The 19,644-nt window shown below is 36.3% G+C and overlaps 1 protein-coding gene across 1 annotated transcript in view; it reads left to right on the forward strand.

Annotated features, from left to right (window-relative positions):
* Positions 1–19,644, forward strand: part of CNTN3 (contactin 3) — a 350,216-nt gene that overhangs the window by 105,957 nt on the left and 224,615 nt on the right. The window contains exon 3 of the mRNA XM_003264908.3: positions 10,912–11,038. Within this exon, the coding sequence (XP_003264956.1) occupies positions 10,912–11,038 (127 nt within the window). The remainder of the gene's footprint in view (positions 1–10,911; positions 11,039–19,644) is intronic.

The raw sequence follows: 19,644 nt of genomic DNA on the forward strand, positions 1-19,644 counted from the left end.
TCGCTTCCGTTGTATGTTCATATTTTTATATAATGAATTGTTTTATAGTTGGATGCATAAATTACAGTTGGAGATAAGTGTATCTGATTAGGGTGGTCTCAGGAAAGTCCGAAGTCTTTCTGTGATCAGCTATAACATTTTGTAAATTTAAACCATCTGCAATGATGCTTAAGTAAACACACCTACAGACCCAGGGAGATTCCCAGACAATTGCTAATTTACTAAGTTTTCATATATATATATATATGAATATATATATATATATATATATATGAAAACTTATATATATGTATATGTATATGTATATAAAATAGGTATGCTAAGAGGTTAGAAGAAGTGTGTGTTAAATATGGTCACTATCTTCTGAAAGTATAAAGCCCGGGGATGAGGATGATAAGAGTGAAAAACAAGTAAATGTAATATATTATAGGACCACGATATTGTGATGAGTAAAATATACAAACATTGTTCTAGGAATTTAGAATGAGGAACGATTACTACAAGGGAGATAATGAGGGAGGATGAATGAAAGAATTGAGAGTAGAGTTTCCTCAGACTTCCTTACACAATTTGGTAGCTTCTCATACATACTGCCAAATGCTTCTTCCAAAACGGTGGTACCAAAAAAGTATAGAGAGATTCCAGTTTAACTCATCCTCTCCAGCCCTGTGGGTTACTTATTTATAATCTGTGCCATTGTTGAGGAAAGCAATAGGAATTAAAAGAAGCCGGGCACAGTGGCTCATGCCTGTAATCCCAGCACTTTGAGAGGCCAAGGCGGGTGGATCACGAGGTCAGGAGTTTGAGACCAGCCTGGCCAACATGGCAAAACCTCGTCTCTACTAAAAATACAAAAATTAGTCGGGCATGATGGCGTGTGCCCGTAATCCCAGCTACTCAGGAGGTTGAGGCAGGAGAATTGCTTGAACTCGGGATGTAGAGGTTGCATCATTGCACTCCTGGGCAACAGAGCAAGACCCCATCTCAAAAAAAAAAAAAAAGAAAGAAAGGAGCACCACTTTTTTATTCAGAGTGCTTAATAGTCACTTAGAATTAGGTGATTTAGCAAATGCAAAGTGTGTAATACTGGGCCTAGCATCCCATGTTTATTTTCCCTCCATAGGTTGACATTTTAGAATGTCCATATGTTTATTAACTAAGAATATATAATGAAGAGGGATTTTGTTCCATACTGTATAGCTCTAAGAAACTTAGTTTTTATCAGTTGTATGTTCTTCTCAAAACAAAATAAAATGTGATTTTGTTTGCCAAAGTTATCGGTAATACACAGTATTTCTCTTCTCCCTGAGGCTACGGAGGTACCAGTTCAGTAGACTTGAGGAGGGCTCTCTTGTCTTTACTGTATCTTGGGCCCAGTGATACTCTTTCAATTTTTAAGATGCTTATATTTTTTCTTACATTGCCAAGGTTGGTTTCGTTCCTAAGAAAAGGAAATGAAATAAATATCTTGCAGTTGTCACCCATTCCCTCCTAAAATAATCTGGGGCACTGGTGGCAGGAGAGAAGGTTTCTAGACCAAAGCTTATCAAATTGGGGATAAGAACCCATTGATGTTGTGATAAGATGAAAATAGTAGTAGTTTATGTCTAGTATTTTTAAAAGTAGGATAAAGCACATCAGATGGAATAAAATAGAGTAGAATAGAATAGAATATAAAGGAAAAAAGAAACAGTCCAGCATGCAGTAAGGATTAGTATTATTTGAAGAAATCATTTTATCAGTTGTATGTTTACTTTATCAGTTGTATGTTTATCAGTTGTATGCTTACTGTGTCTGCAGTTAATCACGATGATAATTACATTTTTAATTGTGAATCAATTAAAAATGAATGTAACAAATGTAAGCCTAGGCAACTCTAAGACATACCCCAATCTCCGCACCCCATAGTTCCTGATGTGTTTTGGGGAAAGTTGTTGTAATAGTCTGTTTTCACACTGCTATTAAGAACTACCAGAGACTGGGTAATTTATAAAGAAAAGAGGCCTAATTAACTCACATGGCTGAGGAGGCCTCAGGAAACTTACAATCATGGCAGAAGACAAAAAAGAAGCAAGGCATTTCTTCACACGGTGTCAGGAAGGAGAATAGCCGAGCAAAGGGAGAAGAGTCTCTTATAAAACCTTCAGATCTCATGAGAACTCACTATCACTAGAACAGCATGGGGAAACTGTCTGCATAATTCAGTTACCTCAACACATGGGGATTATGGGGGTTACAATTCAAGATGAGATTTGGGTGGGGACACAGAGCGTACCCATATCAGTTATCCTTTCCGTTCTGCTTCCTTAGACCTCCATATCTTACCTCACAACCCAACTCAATCCCTCTCAGTAGTCTGGAAGTACAAAATCAGGATCCTCACTTAAGAAAAAAAAAAAACAGGGAGGCCAGGCGCAGTGGCTCACGCCTATAATCCTAGCACTTTGGGAGGCCGAGGCGGGTGGATTGCCTGAGCTCAGGAGTTCGAGACCAGCCTGGGCAACACAGGGAAACCCAGTCTCTACTAAAATAGAAAAAGTTAGCCAGGTGTGGCAGCATGCGCCTGTAATCCCAGCTACTCTGGAGGCTGAGGCAGAAGAATTGCTAGAAGCCGGGAGGCGGAGATTGCAGTGAGTCAAGATTGGGCCACTGCACTGCAGCCTGGGTGACAGAACAAGACTCTTTCTTAAAAAAAAAAAAAAAAAAATGAAAAGAAAAAGAAACAGGGAGAGAGAAGTAGATGGTGTTTATACACTCAGACATGTACAAACACAGTGCTGGCTTCTGCTTACTAAGGTGGGGGCAGGAATAGAGTATGCTCTTTTCTACTTTATGAGATTACAGCTGTAAAATACTACAAAATACAATCACTAAGTCGTATTAGTTCTTTTTTTTTTTTCTTGGAGATGGGGTCTCACTTTGTTGCCCAGGCTGGAGTGCAGTGGTGTGTTCATGGCTCACTGCAGTTGCAAACTCCCGGGCCCAAGTGATCCTCCCATCTCAACCTCTTGAGTACCTGGGACTACAGGCATCTACCACCATGCCGCACTAATTGTTATTTATTTATAGAGATGGAGTCTTGCTGTGTTTCCTAGGCTTGTGTCGAACTCTTGGCTTCCTGTGATCCTCCTGCCTTGGCCTCCCAAAGTGCTGTGATTATAGATGTGAGCCAGCACACCAGGCCTAGTGTTAGTTCTTAATAGCTTCTCCATTACAACTAATTTACAAAAGGAATTCTTTATTGGATAATTATTTGCTCATAGAAACAATGACCCTGAACTAGAGTTTGATATGAAACATTCTTTCTAAGATACATAAAGGGAATTGTGTCTGGTCCTAACAGGCCTTGACCTGAACCCTTTGTTAAAGAATAGAAACTGTTAGAAATGATGGGTTCCATAATAGAAATGAAATCATCTCTATTAAAACCTTTGAAAGTAATGTGTTAAAGAAATATTTTAAAAAGAGTTGATTAATGCACTCTTTTCATATGGTGGGTGAGAACCTTGTGAATTTGCACATTTCAAAAATGTACAATGCAAGTGTAATAGAAAGAGGGAATGTAAGTGTTGTTTTTTTTTGTTTTGTTTTGTTTTTTTTTTTCAGATAAATGGACCATTGACTGTTCTCCTGGTGTATTGTACGCATTGCATATTGCATCCAACAATGGCATTCTAACTTTTTTTTAATCATGTGGTGTTGCTATTAAGCTGTCTAGCAAGAAAGGTATAATTATGGTCTGAGAATTATAGAAGGATGTCATGGAGGTTCAAAACATTAAAGCTCACATTCATAAAAAGAAAATAGCGTGAATTTAAATACAGAAAGCTATGAAGTACTATGAAAACATTTTAATCTCCCAAGACTCCAAACCATCTCCTCCCACCCTGTTTTTCTGCCAAAAACATTATGTCCTGCACTATAACTATAAATTAACCATTTCATTCAACTGTAAAGAACATTTCAACAAGCAAAAATATAGCCGTTGGATTTAAACAGTATCAACATAAAACATTGGGCACTTTTAGAAGTACTCTCAAGTCCTCTTCTTTTAGGGAATTATAGTACAGATTAATGTTAATCAGTCCAGTGAAATAGATCATACCTTTAATCAAACTCTGCGATTAATTTACCAAAGCAAAGTGCCAAAATCAAGATACTTAACCTTAAAGACAAACCATTTTGTACTTATATTTTTATATGTGTGGACATTTTTGTGTTTCCTTAGGCAGGTTGCAATTAGAAGATGAATGCAATTCTTGGTAAAATCTCCATGCTTTGAAAGGGCTCTGCCATTCCAGCGAGCAGTTTTGTTTTACTTGAACATTTATTTCTAGGTCCTGTGAAGCTTAACCGGTCCCTGTCAGTTCCAATTCCCTAATTATTGAATGCCATTTCCTGTGCAATTTCTTTATTTCCTGTTTATAAATAAAACAGGAAATAAAGATTGAGAAAAATCATGTAGTGAACTATTAATTTCTCAATTTAAAGGTTTTCATCACCTCTATTGGTGTTATTTTGCTATCATACTCCAGGTGCATGCTACACTCCAGCACTTTTTCTTTTAACTTAATTGCTTGCTAACATTTCCCGATGTGGAAAACAGACACATTAGTTATTCCTAATAAGTATTTTATTTTTCTTTCTCATCTGAAGTGTGTTATATTACCTCTTCCTTTTTTTCTAGAGCATTGGTTACAGTATAGCTTTTAGCTGCAGGTGACAAAATGCATTAGAGGTTATTTTTCCAACACATGATGTTTGGAATTATGTGGTTCATGTTGGTTCAGGAACTCAAAGATGTGAGAGCTCTGGGTTGCCTTTTCTGTAACATACTCTGTGTGTGTGTGTGTGTGTGTGTGTGTGGTATGTATTTATGCACATACATAAATATATATTTTATACACACACACACGTATAGTATAGTGTTCTCCCTCATGGTGTCCACTTGGTCACAGTAGTTCCCAGCATTCTTTCCTCATGTGAAAGTTTCCATATCAAAAAGGAAGGAAAGCAAGGTCAGCATTTTATTTACTTCAAAACAAAATCAGAGTACAGACTTTTATCTGGAAGTTCTTAGCAGGTTAACCCATTGTTGAAGGTTGAATCGTGCTGCTACCCCACCCCCATCCCCAATTCACATGTTGGAGTCTTAAACTCCGGTACCCTATTATTTGAAAATAGGGTCATTGCTAATGTCATTAGTTAAGAGGAGGTCATTAGAGTGGGCCCTCATCCATTACGACTGGTACCCATATGAAAAAAGGGGAAATTTGGACACAGAGACACACATAAAGGGAAGACGATATGAAGAGAGATACAGGGAGAAGATAGCCATCTACAAGCCAAGCAGAGAGGTCTGGAACAGGTCCTTCTCTCACAACCCTCAGAAGAAATCAACTCTGCCAACACCTTGATATGGACTTTCAGCCCCCTGAACTGTGAGACAAAAAATTCTGTTTTGGAAGCCACCCGGTCTGTGGTACTTCGTTATAGCAACCCTAGAAAATGAATACACCCTCTTGGGCTTTTAGTGGTCTCATAAGCCAATCTCCCCTGGCTACCCTGGTTCCCAGCCGAAAATGACAGAGTTCGGGAAAGCTACTATCTTTGGACCTTTCAGTCTCCGCAGCGAAAGGCGGACTCTAAGGGCTGGGAAGAAGAGCAGGCGATAGCTATTGAGTGGACTACCAGCAGCATCTGCCACAGCCAGTTTTTCACATGTGGCACATGTCTGGCATTCAGATATTTGTTAAAGAAATGAAATATTCTAAGATCGAATACTTTATCTTCCTCTGACATTGGAAGCATATAAATGGAATTTTATTTTGGTCTTGTTTCTTTGGCATTTTCCAGCTTTAAACTACCATTGCCAAAATAGAAGATATCTCATTTCTAAAAAAAAGTTTCCATCTTTTAAAAGTTTTTCCTAAAGAATAGTGGGGCCTGGAATATGGATCTTATTTCACTGGCGGCATATGATTTTACTTTCTTTGACCCAGGCTAGAGCTCATTCTGTTTGGGTTTGATGCCTTGCAAGTGCATGGAATATTCTTTTCTAAATCCATGTCCTCTTAAATTCTGTCTTTAATTGCACTGCCTACCCTTACACCCTGTTGTGATTTACCCTTTGTTTTGAAATGCACTGCTGGTTTTTGTTTTCCATGTAGATATGACATAAATCAGCAAGGAAAAATAGGATATGCTTTCCTGTTCCCTAGGAATTTCAGATACCATCATTGTCTTTTAGGAATTTCATTTCTTTTATTAGAGTAATGCAGCTTGCCCAGAATCCCCTGTCTATGTTTTCTTTGTCAGTCTTCATAAAAAGTGTATAGAGTATGACCATTAGAATTGATCGTCTGCGGTTTGATCTTTTACATGACATTACCTTAGGAGCTCATAAAGCTTGTACTTACATCCAAAGGCAGTTCTATTCCTTGTTGCCTGTAGGTGTTTGGGGAGAAAAATAACACCTTAGGATTGGATTTTTGGACTTATTAGTCCTGCTCGGAAGTGTGATATGCCCCTTATTTTAGGTTGTACATTTAAAATGGAGCTTTGGAGCCAGGCTAGCATGTCAAAAAAATGCCCCTGTCACAAAAAGTAAAGTTTAGCATCAATCTGAATGTTACATTGAATCCATTAGTTAGGCAAAAGGCCCCCTTCTGTTTTCAGACAGGCTGCTTTTTACTGGTTATGAATAGCTATGTGAATAGTCAAGGTTCTGTCTTTCTGAGGATCAAAATTCATTTTGAAGAAAATGTTGGATAATTTCTTTTAGATTAGCAGAGACTTCAGAATCTATTCCTTTTAAGTTTATATTGCTGGCAAGAGACTAGAACATGAAACCCCAGCATCTCTCATCACCTATTTCGTTCTTGTGAAGCAAGATTGAGTGGCCTTGTCTCTTTTCTGAGTAGGAAGCATGCACTGACCTGTCACGTTTGATTATTATTTTGCACTTACTTTTTAAGAGGCGTTGGAGGCTCCCAAATGGCTGCTGATGGGCTGAAAGCCTTTAGGAGCCTTACATTTCAGAGATGGCAGATATGCGCCTCATAGGCCGTTAACTCCAGCGCCATCAGGAAATACTGAAGTTGAAAAAGCAGGCTGTTGGTTAATTTTCACCTCTGACCATATTGAGAACAGTGTGGCTTCATGGAAAGGGAAACAAACCAAGAATATGAGGATTAGGGTTGATATCAGGTCTTTCACCAAGAAACTCTGTTACTATGGTCAGGTCATTTAACCTTTCTAGGCCTCACTTCTTCTGGGGAGGCCAAACCGTGTGCAAGGTGAGAAGATGAGCTCTGAAATTAAAATCTTAGCTTTATCAATCACTAGCTGTAAAATAGTATCTGCCTCATATAGTTATTATGAGGATTGTCTCATTCATCTTATTCATTCTACAGACAGATATTGAATATCTACCATGTTCTAGGAGCTGAGTATACAGCAATGAAATTCGACACAAATAAATAACAAACACATACATAAGCATGTGTAGTGTTTATGTAGAAAGATCTCGTGAGGTTGTGAGATGTGCTTTGATATATGTGACTGGTGGAAATGAAGGGTGTATAATGACTTTAGATGAGGGAGAATGCGGATGGTCACATTTAAGCTGAGAAGGTGACATTTATGCTAAATTCTGAATGACAAAAAGAAACCAGAACACAAGAAGAACAAGTGTGTGAGCCCAGAAGTGACACGAAGCTCAGCGTGTCTGAGAAGCAGGAACAAGAGCAGTGTGGTTAGACCTCAGAGATCAGGAGCTGGGGTCAGGGGAGCTTGAGATAGGAGAAGCAAAGGATGTAAATAGCTGCTTAGTGTGCCTGGCACGTAGTTCATGGTGCCTGGTTCAATAAATGTTAGCAAATTAGTAGTTATTATCCTTCTCTCAAAAGGATCTCAGAAGAAAATGCTCCTGGTAGTTTAACATTTTTATTTAAAATTAATAGTGGCCTCTGGAGAAGCCATGTAGCATCGTTTGGGACATGACTTTTATTAGATAATGATGGGATGGGCATTTGAGTTTGTATTGTGACCACTTGGAGGAAATTTTTTGAACACCTCTCTTTGCCTTTTTCGTTTAAACCACTACTTTCTTATCTCTACTAACCTTTTTTCTTTTGGTTTATCTCCCCAACTTTCCTGTTATTTCCAAATTTATACCATTATGTTAATGCATTATTGCTTTCAAGCTGTACATACATCAGAATTTGTCAGAAAAAAGATGCTATCCCATCTCATAAATAATGAAATATATGTTATCAGAAGTAAATCAGAAGCTATTACACTAGAAAAATGTTAGGAAATGTTCACTATATTTACAAATATTTGTAAAGAGACATCACAAATATTTTTGACTTTCTAGGACGATAAATTCAATTAATAGAACAGAATGTCATTTTTGTTTTTACTTATTATTTCTATTCAGTGAATTGGTTGAGGAGCAAAAATGAAGAAAATAGCAATATTGCCTCTTTTAAATTAGGGGTGTTAGTAGCAATTTTAAAATCCCTTTCTTCTGGAAGTCGCTCTTTCCTAAAAAGGGAAACGGAAGCTTTTTTTTTTTCGTTTGTCAATTTCCCCTGATAGATAAAAGTAATGATCAGGTAAAGATCAGAGACTAAGGGGGATAGCAAGCTGCTTTCTTAGAGGATGGTGGGGATTAGGAAGGGCTAATTGTGCGGTGATGTTGTGGTGCAAAGTTGCCCCGAGTCAGGTGAGCTGTGAGCTTGCCCTCACTTCTAACAGTCTTTGAGTTCAAGAAGTTTCCAAACTATCCTCATTTTTGTTAATTTGCTAAAAAGACTTACAAACGTTGCTAAAAACTGTTATACCCACAGTTATGTTATTTATAGGGAAAGGATCCATAGTAAAATCAGCTAGAGGAAGACACACATAGGACAGAGTATGGAAGGTTTCAAATGCACAGCTTTTGTTGTCCACAGGACATCTGACCCTTCCGGTATCGATGTGTGACAATACTCAAGGAGTATGATAGCCGACCAGGGGAACTCGTTGAACCTCCATGTCTAGAGTTATTTACTGAGACCTCATTATGCAGGTGTGACTGACTGGTTGCACGTGTGGTTGAGCTCAGTCTCCACGTCATTTGATACCATGTGACCCAAATCTTTCACCCTTAATCACATGGTTAATCTGTCTGATGTGGCCAGTTTCCAACCCAAGACTGTTGGGTGTGGCTGGCCCCACCCTAAGATCTAGTTTGACCAGTCCCCTTCCTAAACAGACATTTCAATCAGCTATGGCATAGATTACCTCCTGGAAGCTGAGGGCAAAGATCAGACCTAGGGTAAGGCCAAATTCCTTACATAAAGGGTGAGAGAGTATCTCTGCACAGACTGTGGAATCCATTATTCTAGAATGTGTGTTTTACATTCTGCAAAGCTGTGTGAACTTGCTCATGCCACCTAACCACTATTAGGCACAGCGTTTGTCTTCTCTTGGGAATAATTATGGCATTTACCTCACAGAATTTTCTGAGGATTAATGAACACATTTGGCAACATAGAATTTACTTTAGAATTTCAGCTTTAGCAGCTGCTATTTTTATCCTTTCAATGATTATTTTAATCATATTGTTATTTTATTGTTGTTACACTTATGGTAAATATTTTTATTAATGTTAAATGCTATTTGAAGTAGCCAAAATGCCAGTTCATTGTTTTAGGGCCTTTTTTGCTGCTTTTTGATCTCGTTTTCTTTGTCTGACTTTTCATGGATTCTTTGTCTCTTAGTCTGTTTATTCATTCTCTGAGTTAATAGAGACTCCTCTGTAATTTTGCTGAGCATTCCAAACAAAATAGGAAAGCAAAGAGCTTTTTTGGGGGGGCGAATTTGTTTGTTTTCAGAAATGCTATGGCAATGATTATACAACTGCAGTCCCATAAGCATTTGGTGGTGGCATTATCTTGTTCTTTTTCAAACACGTAGCACAATAGAGACATTTGTTTTTTGTCTGTATGTGGAAATTCTCCTCAGAGCACGTTCAAGTTCTCTTAGCCAAAGTAGAAACATCTTTAAAAAGACACTTGTTCAGTGCTGTATCTTTCTCTTCAATTTGCTAATAATAAAATGGACATCCCACCAAATATTGAGTGTTTTTCATTCCAAATGGAAAAATAACATTGTCAAGCTTAAGGTTTGCATGCCAAGCCGATTTTATGAAAATACTCAGGTATTTAATTAGTTTTTTTTTTTTTTTTTTTTTTTTTTTGAGATGAAGTCTCACTCTGTCATCCAGGCTGGAGTGCAGTGGCGCTATCTCGGCTCACTGCAAGCTCCGCCTCCTGGGTTCACGCCTCACGTCATTCTCCTACCTCAGCCTCCCAAGTAGCTGGGACTACAGGCGCCCGCCACCACGGCCGGCTAATTTTTTGTATTTTTAGTAGAGACAGGGTTTCACCGTGTTAGCCAGGATGGTCTCGATCTGCTGACCTCATGATCCGCCCGCCTCGGCCTCCCAAATTGGTGGGATTACAGGCGTGAGCCACCGTGCCCAGCCGTTGAATTAGTTTTGAATTCAGCTTTAGTTTGGCAAAAAGGCTGTGATAAAAAAGACTTGCTGTAATAGTTTATTCACCAATCTACACTTAGATGTAGTTTGTTGTAATAAAAAGTAATTGCTGCAGTATGAAGTGATCTTAATATGGCAATATTTTTCATACCAACGTTAGTTCTCATAGAAGTGGTACTATGCTGTTGAGTGGGTTAATTGATTCCCTTTAACAAAACAATGTCTACAGAGCATTTCGCTTTGTAGGCAAATGGAGCAGTACTAGATTTTCACTAGTTGCTTGTTTTCTTCAATGCTGGAATGTAACTTTTTACAATGCCTTTTACTGATTATTATTTTTTGGATGTCTCCCACCCATATAGGTGAGCTTCTCTTACAAGGCCCTGTGTTTATCAAAGAACCTAGCAACAGCATTTTCCCTGTTGGGTCAGAAGATAAAAAAATAACTTTAAATTGTGAAGCAAGAGGCAATCCGTCACCTCATTACAGGTACAGTGAAAAGTTTGAAAATTCAAATAAAAAAAACTAAACACACTTATGTGGTGATTGTGAGTTTTTTTTTTGCTTCAATATATTTATGCCATCAGTAAGAAAAAAATACTTGAAGCTATAGTTGTATGATATATTCAACAGATTTAATATATGAAGATTTAAATCTATATGTAGGATATATTTGATTAATTATTGATCATGGCAGAATCCCTAAAATAAATAATGTCTTTTCATTGATGTATAGTGCAATTTAATTTATAAACTTGGATTTACATGTACTTGTCAAGAACACATTCATTGTGGGGATGAAATTATGTTTTAAAGTTAATTTGAAATTATAGTTAAACAAATACTTCTGTGTGCCACCTTTTGTTCATTTACCATTTTACTGGATATGTGCTTGGAGGTTCAATAAGTATGGAAGAATAAAATGTATTCTTACCAAAGTCATTTTAATGATTTTTGAAGAGAAAACATATTTCATTTGTTAGATGTATATCAAGTTAAAGTCTATATTTTTAAGATTATATAAGCAATTCCTCTTCACTGAAAACTTTCAAACATCATGCAAAGGTATAAGGAAAAAAGAAAAAAAAAATCCATACTCCCACCACCTTAAGAAAAAAATATAGATATTTTGGGGATGATGATGGATTATTTGGATCAGATGGGTATTTGTATTATTAAATAACCCAGGATTAATCATTTTTACTCTTAGGAGTGCTTGGGAGACCGACTGTCATGAAGAGATGAATTATTTATAAATTACATGCTGCATTCTTATAAGTGGTTGAAAGAAAGTATTCAAGACACCTTTAAAACAACACGCTCTTTCATGCAATGTGAACATCTACTACGAAAACCCCATTCACATTATTAGTTTGCTTGACAAAACCTTTTCTATAATCTGCAGAATAAGCAAACTTCAGCCAGAATTAATAAAATTTTAAATGTTTAGAGTTGTAATTTAGATCTTATTGAGCCTCTATTGTTGTCTTAAACTATATAAATAATTGAAGCCAATAGTCATTGGTAAATTGGGTCAAGATTGGGGTAGAAGGTAGGTTTTGTATTTTTGCATCTGGAAGTAATCAAAATCAGTCTCTTTCAACAATATTTAACAACATATTTATTGAGGCCCTATTGTATACTTCAAAAAAATAAACGTTATAATTCCAGGTTACTGATTAGAGTTGGCAAAGATGAGAAAAAGTTTTTCTCTGCCTCTACCTCTTTCTATAGAAATAAGAAAGTTATTTAATAAAATCATTTATAAAAGGAAGAAACTATTTCATGAACTAGTTCCATTAATCAGACATAAGCATATGCAACATCTGGAAATATTTTCTTCTTATGGGGAAAGTTAAACAGATCAGCTTAACAATATTTTTTTCCAGCATTTTTGTAAGGCATTCTAACACCTTTTAAATGCATCTGTTTGTTTCTCCCTGAAATGAAAGATTATTCTCATAGACATAGCTGTAAATATGATAAAGCAGCCATGTGAATGACTCATGTGGGCTGTTTTTCTGTTGTCAGTAAAGTTGTATTTCCTGGTGTTTATCTTATGAATAATTTGGTGATAAATGTGTTCACCTGAAAAGTTGTCAAGATACAAGATTTAGTCATATAGGAATGTATTTCTAAATGAATAGATTAATTATGTTTGTATAGTTTTATCAAATAGCCAAATGTCTTGAGCTTAGATATCCAAAAATAACCTTGTGTAGTAATTATGTCTTTAAATAATAGGTGCCTATTGTAATGCCATGGAGTCTGTATTTAAATATATTGATAACATGTAAAATGTTGATAAAGAAGTTTCACTGTTTGCATAGTGATTCTTGTTTTATTATACTTCCTGGGATATCATCCTGGCATTTATATGTTGCAATTTTAACAAAATCTGTTACTGAGACTAGGAGATATGTGATTTGGGCTGATTTATTAGTTTTAGGTTTGATAAATGAAGAAATTTAACATGTTTGGTATTGTTTGATGATTTTTGGTTTGTAGCCAAATAGAGCAGATACTTTCATTATAACTTTAAAAATTTTCTAAAATTAAGATTTCTAACCAATATAAGATTTCACTTAAACTAAAAGTTTATGACCACTAGAAATTGAGACCTAGAAAACACAAGAGAAGCTCCTTTCATTCTAAGAAATATCAGACTTGGTTTTAACAAGAGACAACCCCTTGTTATTCATGTTATCTGAGTAAGAAATAGATTGTGCCACTGCAGTAAATGGAGTATGGAATAATGTGGGTTGTAATGACAAATTTATCTTTTTAGATGACATCTTTATTTTTGGCCTATTTTTTTCCTACCTTTTAATTTTAATATTCAACTAGGTAATATTTCACATTATTCTTTAAAATGGTCCAGAATAAAATATGCTTGCCTATTCCTATTTTTTTATTGTCCTTCAAAAATCACAAATAAATACTATAAATATATAATGACATCGAGGACATAAAAAGGAAGAATATGGTGGATTTTTTTTACATGAAGTCAGAAAAAGTATTTTTTAACATATATAATCGTAAATGTAAGCAGATTGATAGAGAGACAGCCAAGGAGGAATATTAAGGAGCCATGTGAAACCACTTGTTAAAGGCAATCCATACCTGTTTTTAAGGATTCAGAATAAAGTTAAAGAATCTTGTAAAAGAATGTCCTTTGAAATCCCAAAATCCTGCCTTATAGACTGATGCCAACTTGTCTGAAGAGTGATCTTGTCTTTGTTTTTATCCCATCAGGTAAAGAGAACTCTTAATTGGCCATGTTAGAAATCCAAAAGTTCAGAAATTCTCAAGAGAAATTACTTGTCTTAGGGTTTAATTGAGGATTTTATTCTTTCTTTTGCATTTCCCTGCCGGAGCCCCAAAGCCTATATTTAAAGGTTAATTAGTATTCAGTCTCATTGTAATTGCTGATAGTGCTGAAGGAGGTTACCCTGAGAAAGTATTAATACTTTTTCTAAATGGGAAAGATTTTCTTCCACTTTTTGTGGGGTTAGAAATGTCCAACCAACTAATGCTAAGATGAAAGACCACAAGTAGGAGAATCCCTGGTCGCTGCTGCTAGTGCCATTTAAAGGGGCCACGTGTTTCAGTGAGATTGGGGTAAAATAGATACATGCCAACAGGGACCAGGCAAATAACAACATTGAAAGAGGAAGGCCTACCTGAAGAACATATAGACATATAGAATAATGACTGGAAACTGTCCATCATTCAGCCCTAAGCCTATCATTATGTGGTCTAACTGCTTCTCAGCCCTGGCCAATTGTTACCATCTAGGAATCCTGGTCCAGTATTACCAAAACTTTCTAAGAGAGTTTTAAAATTTAGATATTTTCATTTTGGAATCTCTAACTTTACTGTTAACTCTGTTTTTCTTTTAAAACATAATGTACACCAAAAAAGGTAAGTCAAAGTCTGAATGTGGCCCATGTGGGCCTTGTGTTTCCAACTTTTAGTCTAGCTCAAGACTTAGAGGTTTGCTGTCCAAGATGGTAGCCAGTAATCACATGTGGCCCTTGAAATTTAAATCAATTAAGTTAAATTAGAAATTCAGTTGTTCAGTCACAGAAGCTTCATTTCAAGTGCTTGGTAGCCACGTGTGGCTAGTTGCCACTGTATTTGACAGTACAGATGAATATGTCCAGGCTTGCAGAATATTTCAGGTCGACCCCCAGTCCCACAACTCTTTTCTATAAATGCACTTTCATTTTTCTCTCTTCACAAGGAAGTAAACAGAACATTATTCTCTTTCAACTCTATAGGAACAGGTAAACAATTTTAATAGAGTGTAAGGAATCTTGGATACAGAAGTTGTAAGGGCTAAATATCATTGCAAAATGGAGGTCTTTCCTGGCCACAATTGCCCTTAAACATGGTTCTCTACAATGGAGTCACATCCTGCACATATTTAATTTACTGATAGTCAACTAAATGCATTCAGTATAAGAAAGAAAGGGAAAATAAAATAATATGCTAATTTCTGCTAACCATTTATTCAAGGAGTGGATGTAAGGATGGGAAGTCTGAGTTTATTTCTTGTCTATATATTGACACATAGTAATATATATCTAGGCATACAGAGTACTATACATAGTACTGTATTTGGCTAGATATATATATATATACACACTATGTGATGCTATCAATTCTATATACATATAGTGTTCCATTTTTAGAATATATAGTACATATATAGTATATGTGCTATATGCCATATAGTCTGTATCATAATATAGTATATATGTGACATTTTGAAGCATAATTTTGATTATACACAATTTGTCCTTTACATATTTCTTATTGCTATGTAAGATCTGATATCATTATTATTTTACTTTCATGCCTCAAGGCAAGATGAGTCATTGTTCCTCTAAATTATTTTGGCACTTAAAGAAATGAAATCCTTTTTGTCAGATTTCTAAGTCCAGTTCTCTGTGTTCATGCTCAGGTTCAACTCCTTTCCACATCCTGGCTTCTCCAGCTGGTGAGCTCTGGTCCCCACACCCACAATCAGCCAGGGAGTGTAATGAAATAGCCACATGGTAGAATGAAGAGAAAACACAAACCCTAAAGAATATCTACAGTGCCTGGGCAAACAGAGGTAGATACACCTCTTACTGGGCAACTTAAACTTGGTTGCACTATCATCTCTCCCCAGGAAGCCTTCTTGACATCCTTAGTGCTGGATTCTGTGTTCAAACAATGTGCCCAACTATTGCATTGCATTACCTGTATGATAAAGCTTATCAAAATGAAGTCAGATTGCCCTAGTAGGCTTAACTCCTTTAAAAGTGAAGACACCTTGAAAGGTGAAGTGTGTTCTTCATTCGTACTTTCCAAATGCCTAGCAAAACAGTGAATGCTTAATTAGTGGCATCAACAAAGTGGTATAAAGTTAATAAGGTGGAAAACAAATAACAGAATTTGGGATTGTATTATATTTCAGGAGTCAAGAATATCATGAAGGATCGCAGGGTCAGAAGTTGTTAATAGTTTATTCTGTAAGATATTCTTAAATTTGCATTGAGTCTTATTTTTTGGCTCCATTTAAAGACGAATTGCCTTGAGGTGACAAAGATGGCTGCCTGGAACTCCAGGCTACTCATTTCTTCTGCAAAATGTCAACTGGAAGAGTAAGGTATCTTTCTAATAAATGTCATCAAAAGCTCCAAATGGTGTCAGAAAAATGTGAAATAAAAATGACGCTAATCCTGTCAGTAGACAATACCCAGCAGAGACATAAAGGTTAGATTTTAGATATGAAAGGTGATAGTATAACAAAATAAATCACATCCTTTTTTTGTTTCTCTTTCTTGTGTTTTTTCAGTGGGGCAGGGGGAATGGATGTACATGCATTGATCAAACACAAGCTAAATCAGTTGGGTCACATTCACATTCTTAAGCAATTGGTAAGGTTGAGCCACAGAATGTTCCTACTGGCCAGGCCAGGGTCGTGTGAGGAGGGCTTCTTTAAAGGAGAATGGAGGAGCTGCTACCAGGAAAAGCTAAGATGGCTGCAGGGAAGGCAATAAGGGAAAACACGTGTAACACTCCTTGAAATAATTTTAAGAGAATCCCTGATTGATATGAACCAGGTTAGAACCATGTAAAGTGAACAGTTGTTTTTAATCCCAGTGTAGCGCTGTAATCTGTTTTATGTTTTTATGTATGTTCAGAATTTATCGATGAGTGAGAAATCGGAATCTATATCATAAAACACATTTTAAACATTCATTTTTTTAAAAAAAACGGCATTGAAACTTTCACTCATTTAGGTTTTTAGCAATTATTGCTGAAGTCTAACTAGTTATTTTTGGATAAAGTATTGAATATGCAAATTCAGACATTCATTCTTTCCAAGGCTGCAATTATTCTCATCACTTCAATAAACATATTAACAAACATTGCATTTGAACACAAACGCATTTGCTTATTAACTTGAAAGCTGCGTCTAAAACCACAAATTGCTTCTGTGATTAAATTTCTAATTTTCCTGTCAAACCCCAAATAAAGTATTGCCTGTTGATTTAACAAGTGTTTAGTGTGGGCATATTTCCTAAACCCAAATCCCAGCGCCCTCCAAATTTTAGTAAGTTATTTTGTTCTTTTCGCATTGGTTTATGTTGAAGTTTAAAATGCAACATTTGTTTTTCTCCAGAATGTTGTTTGTATGTCCATTGTCCAGACCAGATCTTGTGTGACAGAGTAGATACTCTGAAAGACAATAGCTTTATATCATCGACTGTGAGGTGAATTCTATTTGGGGCTTATGTTTTAAACTACTTCAAGTTAGTTTTGTTAGCTTCAGTTTCAAGTTGTGATATTGTCTAACCTTATTAGCAAGTTCAAATGGAAGACACAGTTTAGAGCCTGCTGCCTTAAATTATACCAATGACAAAGTAGATCTGTGTTTATATTCGTTATTGTTATTCCATATGCTAGTGTGGTTTTGTGGAAAGGTTGCCATTTCTGATAATAACTAATGTGTTAAATAATAATAACTAGTAAGGTAAAGGAAAATAATGATGCATTAATTCCCTATATCTTTAAGATTGTTTATTGACAATATGGATGACCACAGTCAGTGAAGACTGTTTGGAGGTTAGTTATGGCTAGGGTAGAGAATAGAATTAGATTTCTTTATTCAAGAAACTTCTATTAGTCCCTGTCATTGTCATGCAGGAAATATGATGCCTGATGGTAGGTATTCAACAGTGATTGAAATAGTCATTATCCAGTGGAGCTTACATACTTTGAAAACCACCTTTTGACTCTTAGAATTTAGGCTTTTTTACTGATTTAACTCATTATTATACAAATTTGTATTTACAGACACACACAAACACACACACACGCATTCATTTTCTTCCTCTCTCTCAAACGTAGTTTGTTCTTTGTATTGGAAGGCAGTGATTTTTATACCCTCAGCCATTGATGTTTTAGTTTATTTCCTGAAAGAGACAATGCAAGTTTTTATCATTTAGGAGTAATAACTACCGGTTTTGAAATATCTCCTATGTCAGGTGCATTATGCTTGCTATTCAATAATCAAAAATTGTTGGCCTCAGGGCATGCAGCTGTTTTAAGGAAATTGTATTCAAATTCATTTATAGGTGGAAATCTGCCTTAGACTCCACCATTATATTTTATTAGGCTTGGTCCAATTCTCTCAGACACTACCTTTTCTAGCCAGTGTCCCTGTTGTGTGTAGAGAATGTAACTAAGATTTAAAAGAAGGGGATTGATCAAAGGTACGCTCCCTTAAGTAGGCCAGTAACCCAGGAATTCTAATTCCAGTACCCCAAATATTTCTCTCTGATTATTGACTGAGATACAAGTTCACATAGAACCTTCACACAAACCAGTTTAAGAGGATGAGAGCTCATTGAGAATTACTAGATTTGTGAAATATGAGTAATAAATCATTTCTCACTTGTGATTCTAAAAGCAAATTCTAATTTGTGTAGAATGAGTGTTTGAGCACTGAAGGCTGACACTGAACTTACAGGATCACTCAAGAGTGTTACAACATGATAATTATGCAACAGTGTTTAATCTTGTGACATTTACCACCAAGCTGAAGCTACAAGGCTAGTCTGCTTCTGGAGCACAATGTAAATGTTATATGATTGAAATGCTGGTGTGTGTAGCCCCAAGAGACATGAGGTTGTCTTCTTTTGTTCCAGATCACTGCATTAAGCCTTTTGGAATGGGATTTGGGTATGCAAATGTACTTTTATGAAGTTTTAAATAATTTTCATATTTCAAAAAGATTTCATTCTGATACAGTTCCTGGTGAACTTTTAAATTCCTTGATAAAAGTAGAAATTTGTAATTTTTACAAGGAATTATGAATATACAGAACCAAAAGGCAATGTTTACTACTAAAAGCTTCCCAAATTTATGAGCTGAGTGTGCCATTTACCTGTTACAACTTACTGCTGAATGTTGTGTTCATGAAGCCCGGACAGTTGGATTACAGTTTCCTGCAAAGAAAATGAGTCTAATTTGAAGATTTATTGGGCACATACTTTGTAAATGAAGGAGCTGAACCTGGGTATCCCTTCAGGTTTTTTTTTTTTTTTGAGACGGGATCTGGCTCTGTTGCCAGCACTGGAGTGCAGTGGTGCCATCTCAGCTGGTAGCAACTTCCATCTTCCAGGCTCAAGCCCTCTCACCTTAGTCTCCCGAGTAGCTGGGACTACAGGCACATGCCATCACACCTGGCTCATTTTCACATTTTTTTTGTAAAGATGGTTTCTCCGTGTTGCCCAGGCTGGTCTCAAACTACTGGCTTCAATAGATCTTCCCAGCTTGGCCTCCCAAAGTACTAGGATTACAGGCATGAGCCGCTGTGCCTAGCCCTTATTATTCATTTCTTACATGAATGAAAATACTAAATATACTTAGAAATCAGTCCCAAATATGAGTATTTTGCATTGGGAACTTAGGTATACTAGTTTGTTTCTTGGGATAAAATATTAGTAACTGTTGGCAGCTTAGGCCCAGAGATTACTTGCACATTTCAGAGTTTAAACAAAGACAACCCTTTTGAATTCACATATTTTCAGCAA

The sequence above is a fragment of the Nomascus leucogenys genome, chromosome 21, assembly GCF_006542625.1.
Source record: "Nomascus leucogenys isolate Asia chromosome 21, Asia_NLE_v1, whole genome shotgun sequence".
Classification (NCBI taxonomy): Eukaryota; Metazoa; Chordata; class Mammalia; order Primates; family Hylobatidae; genus Nomascus; species Nomascus leucogenys.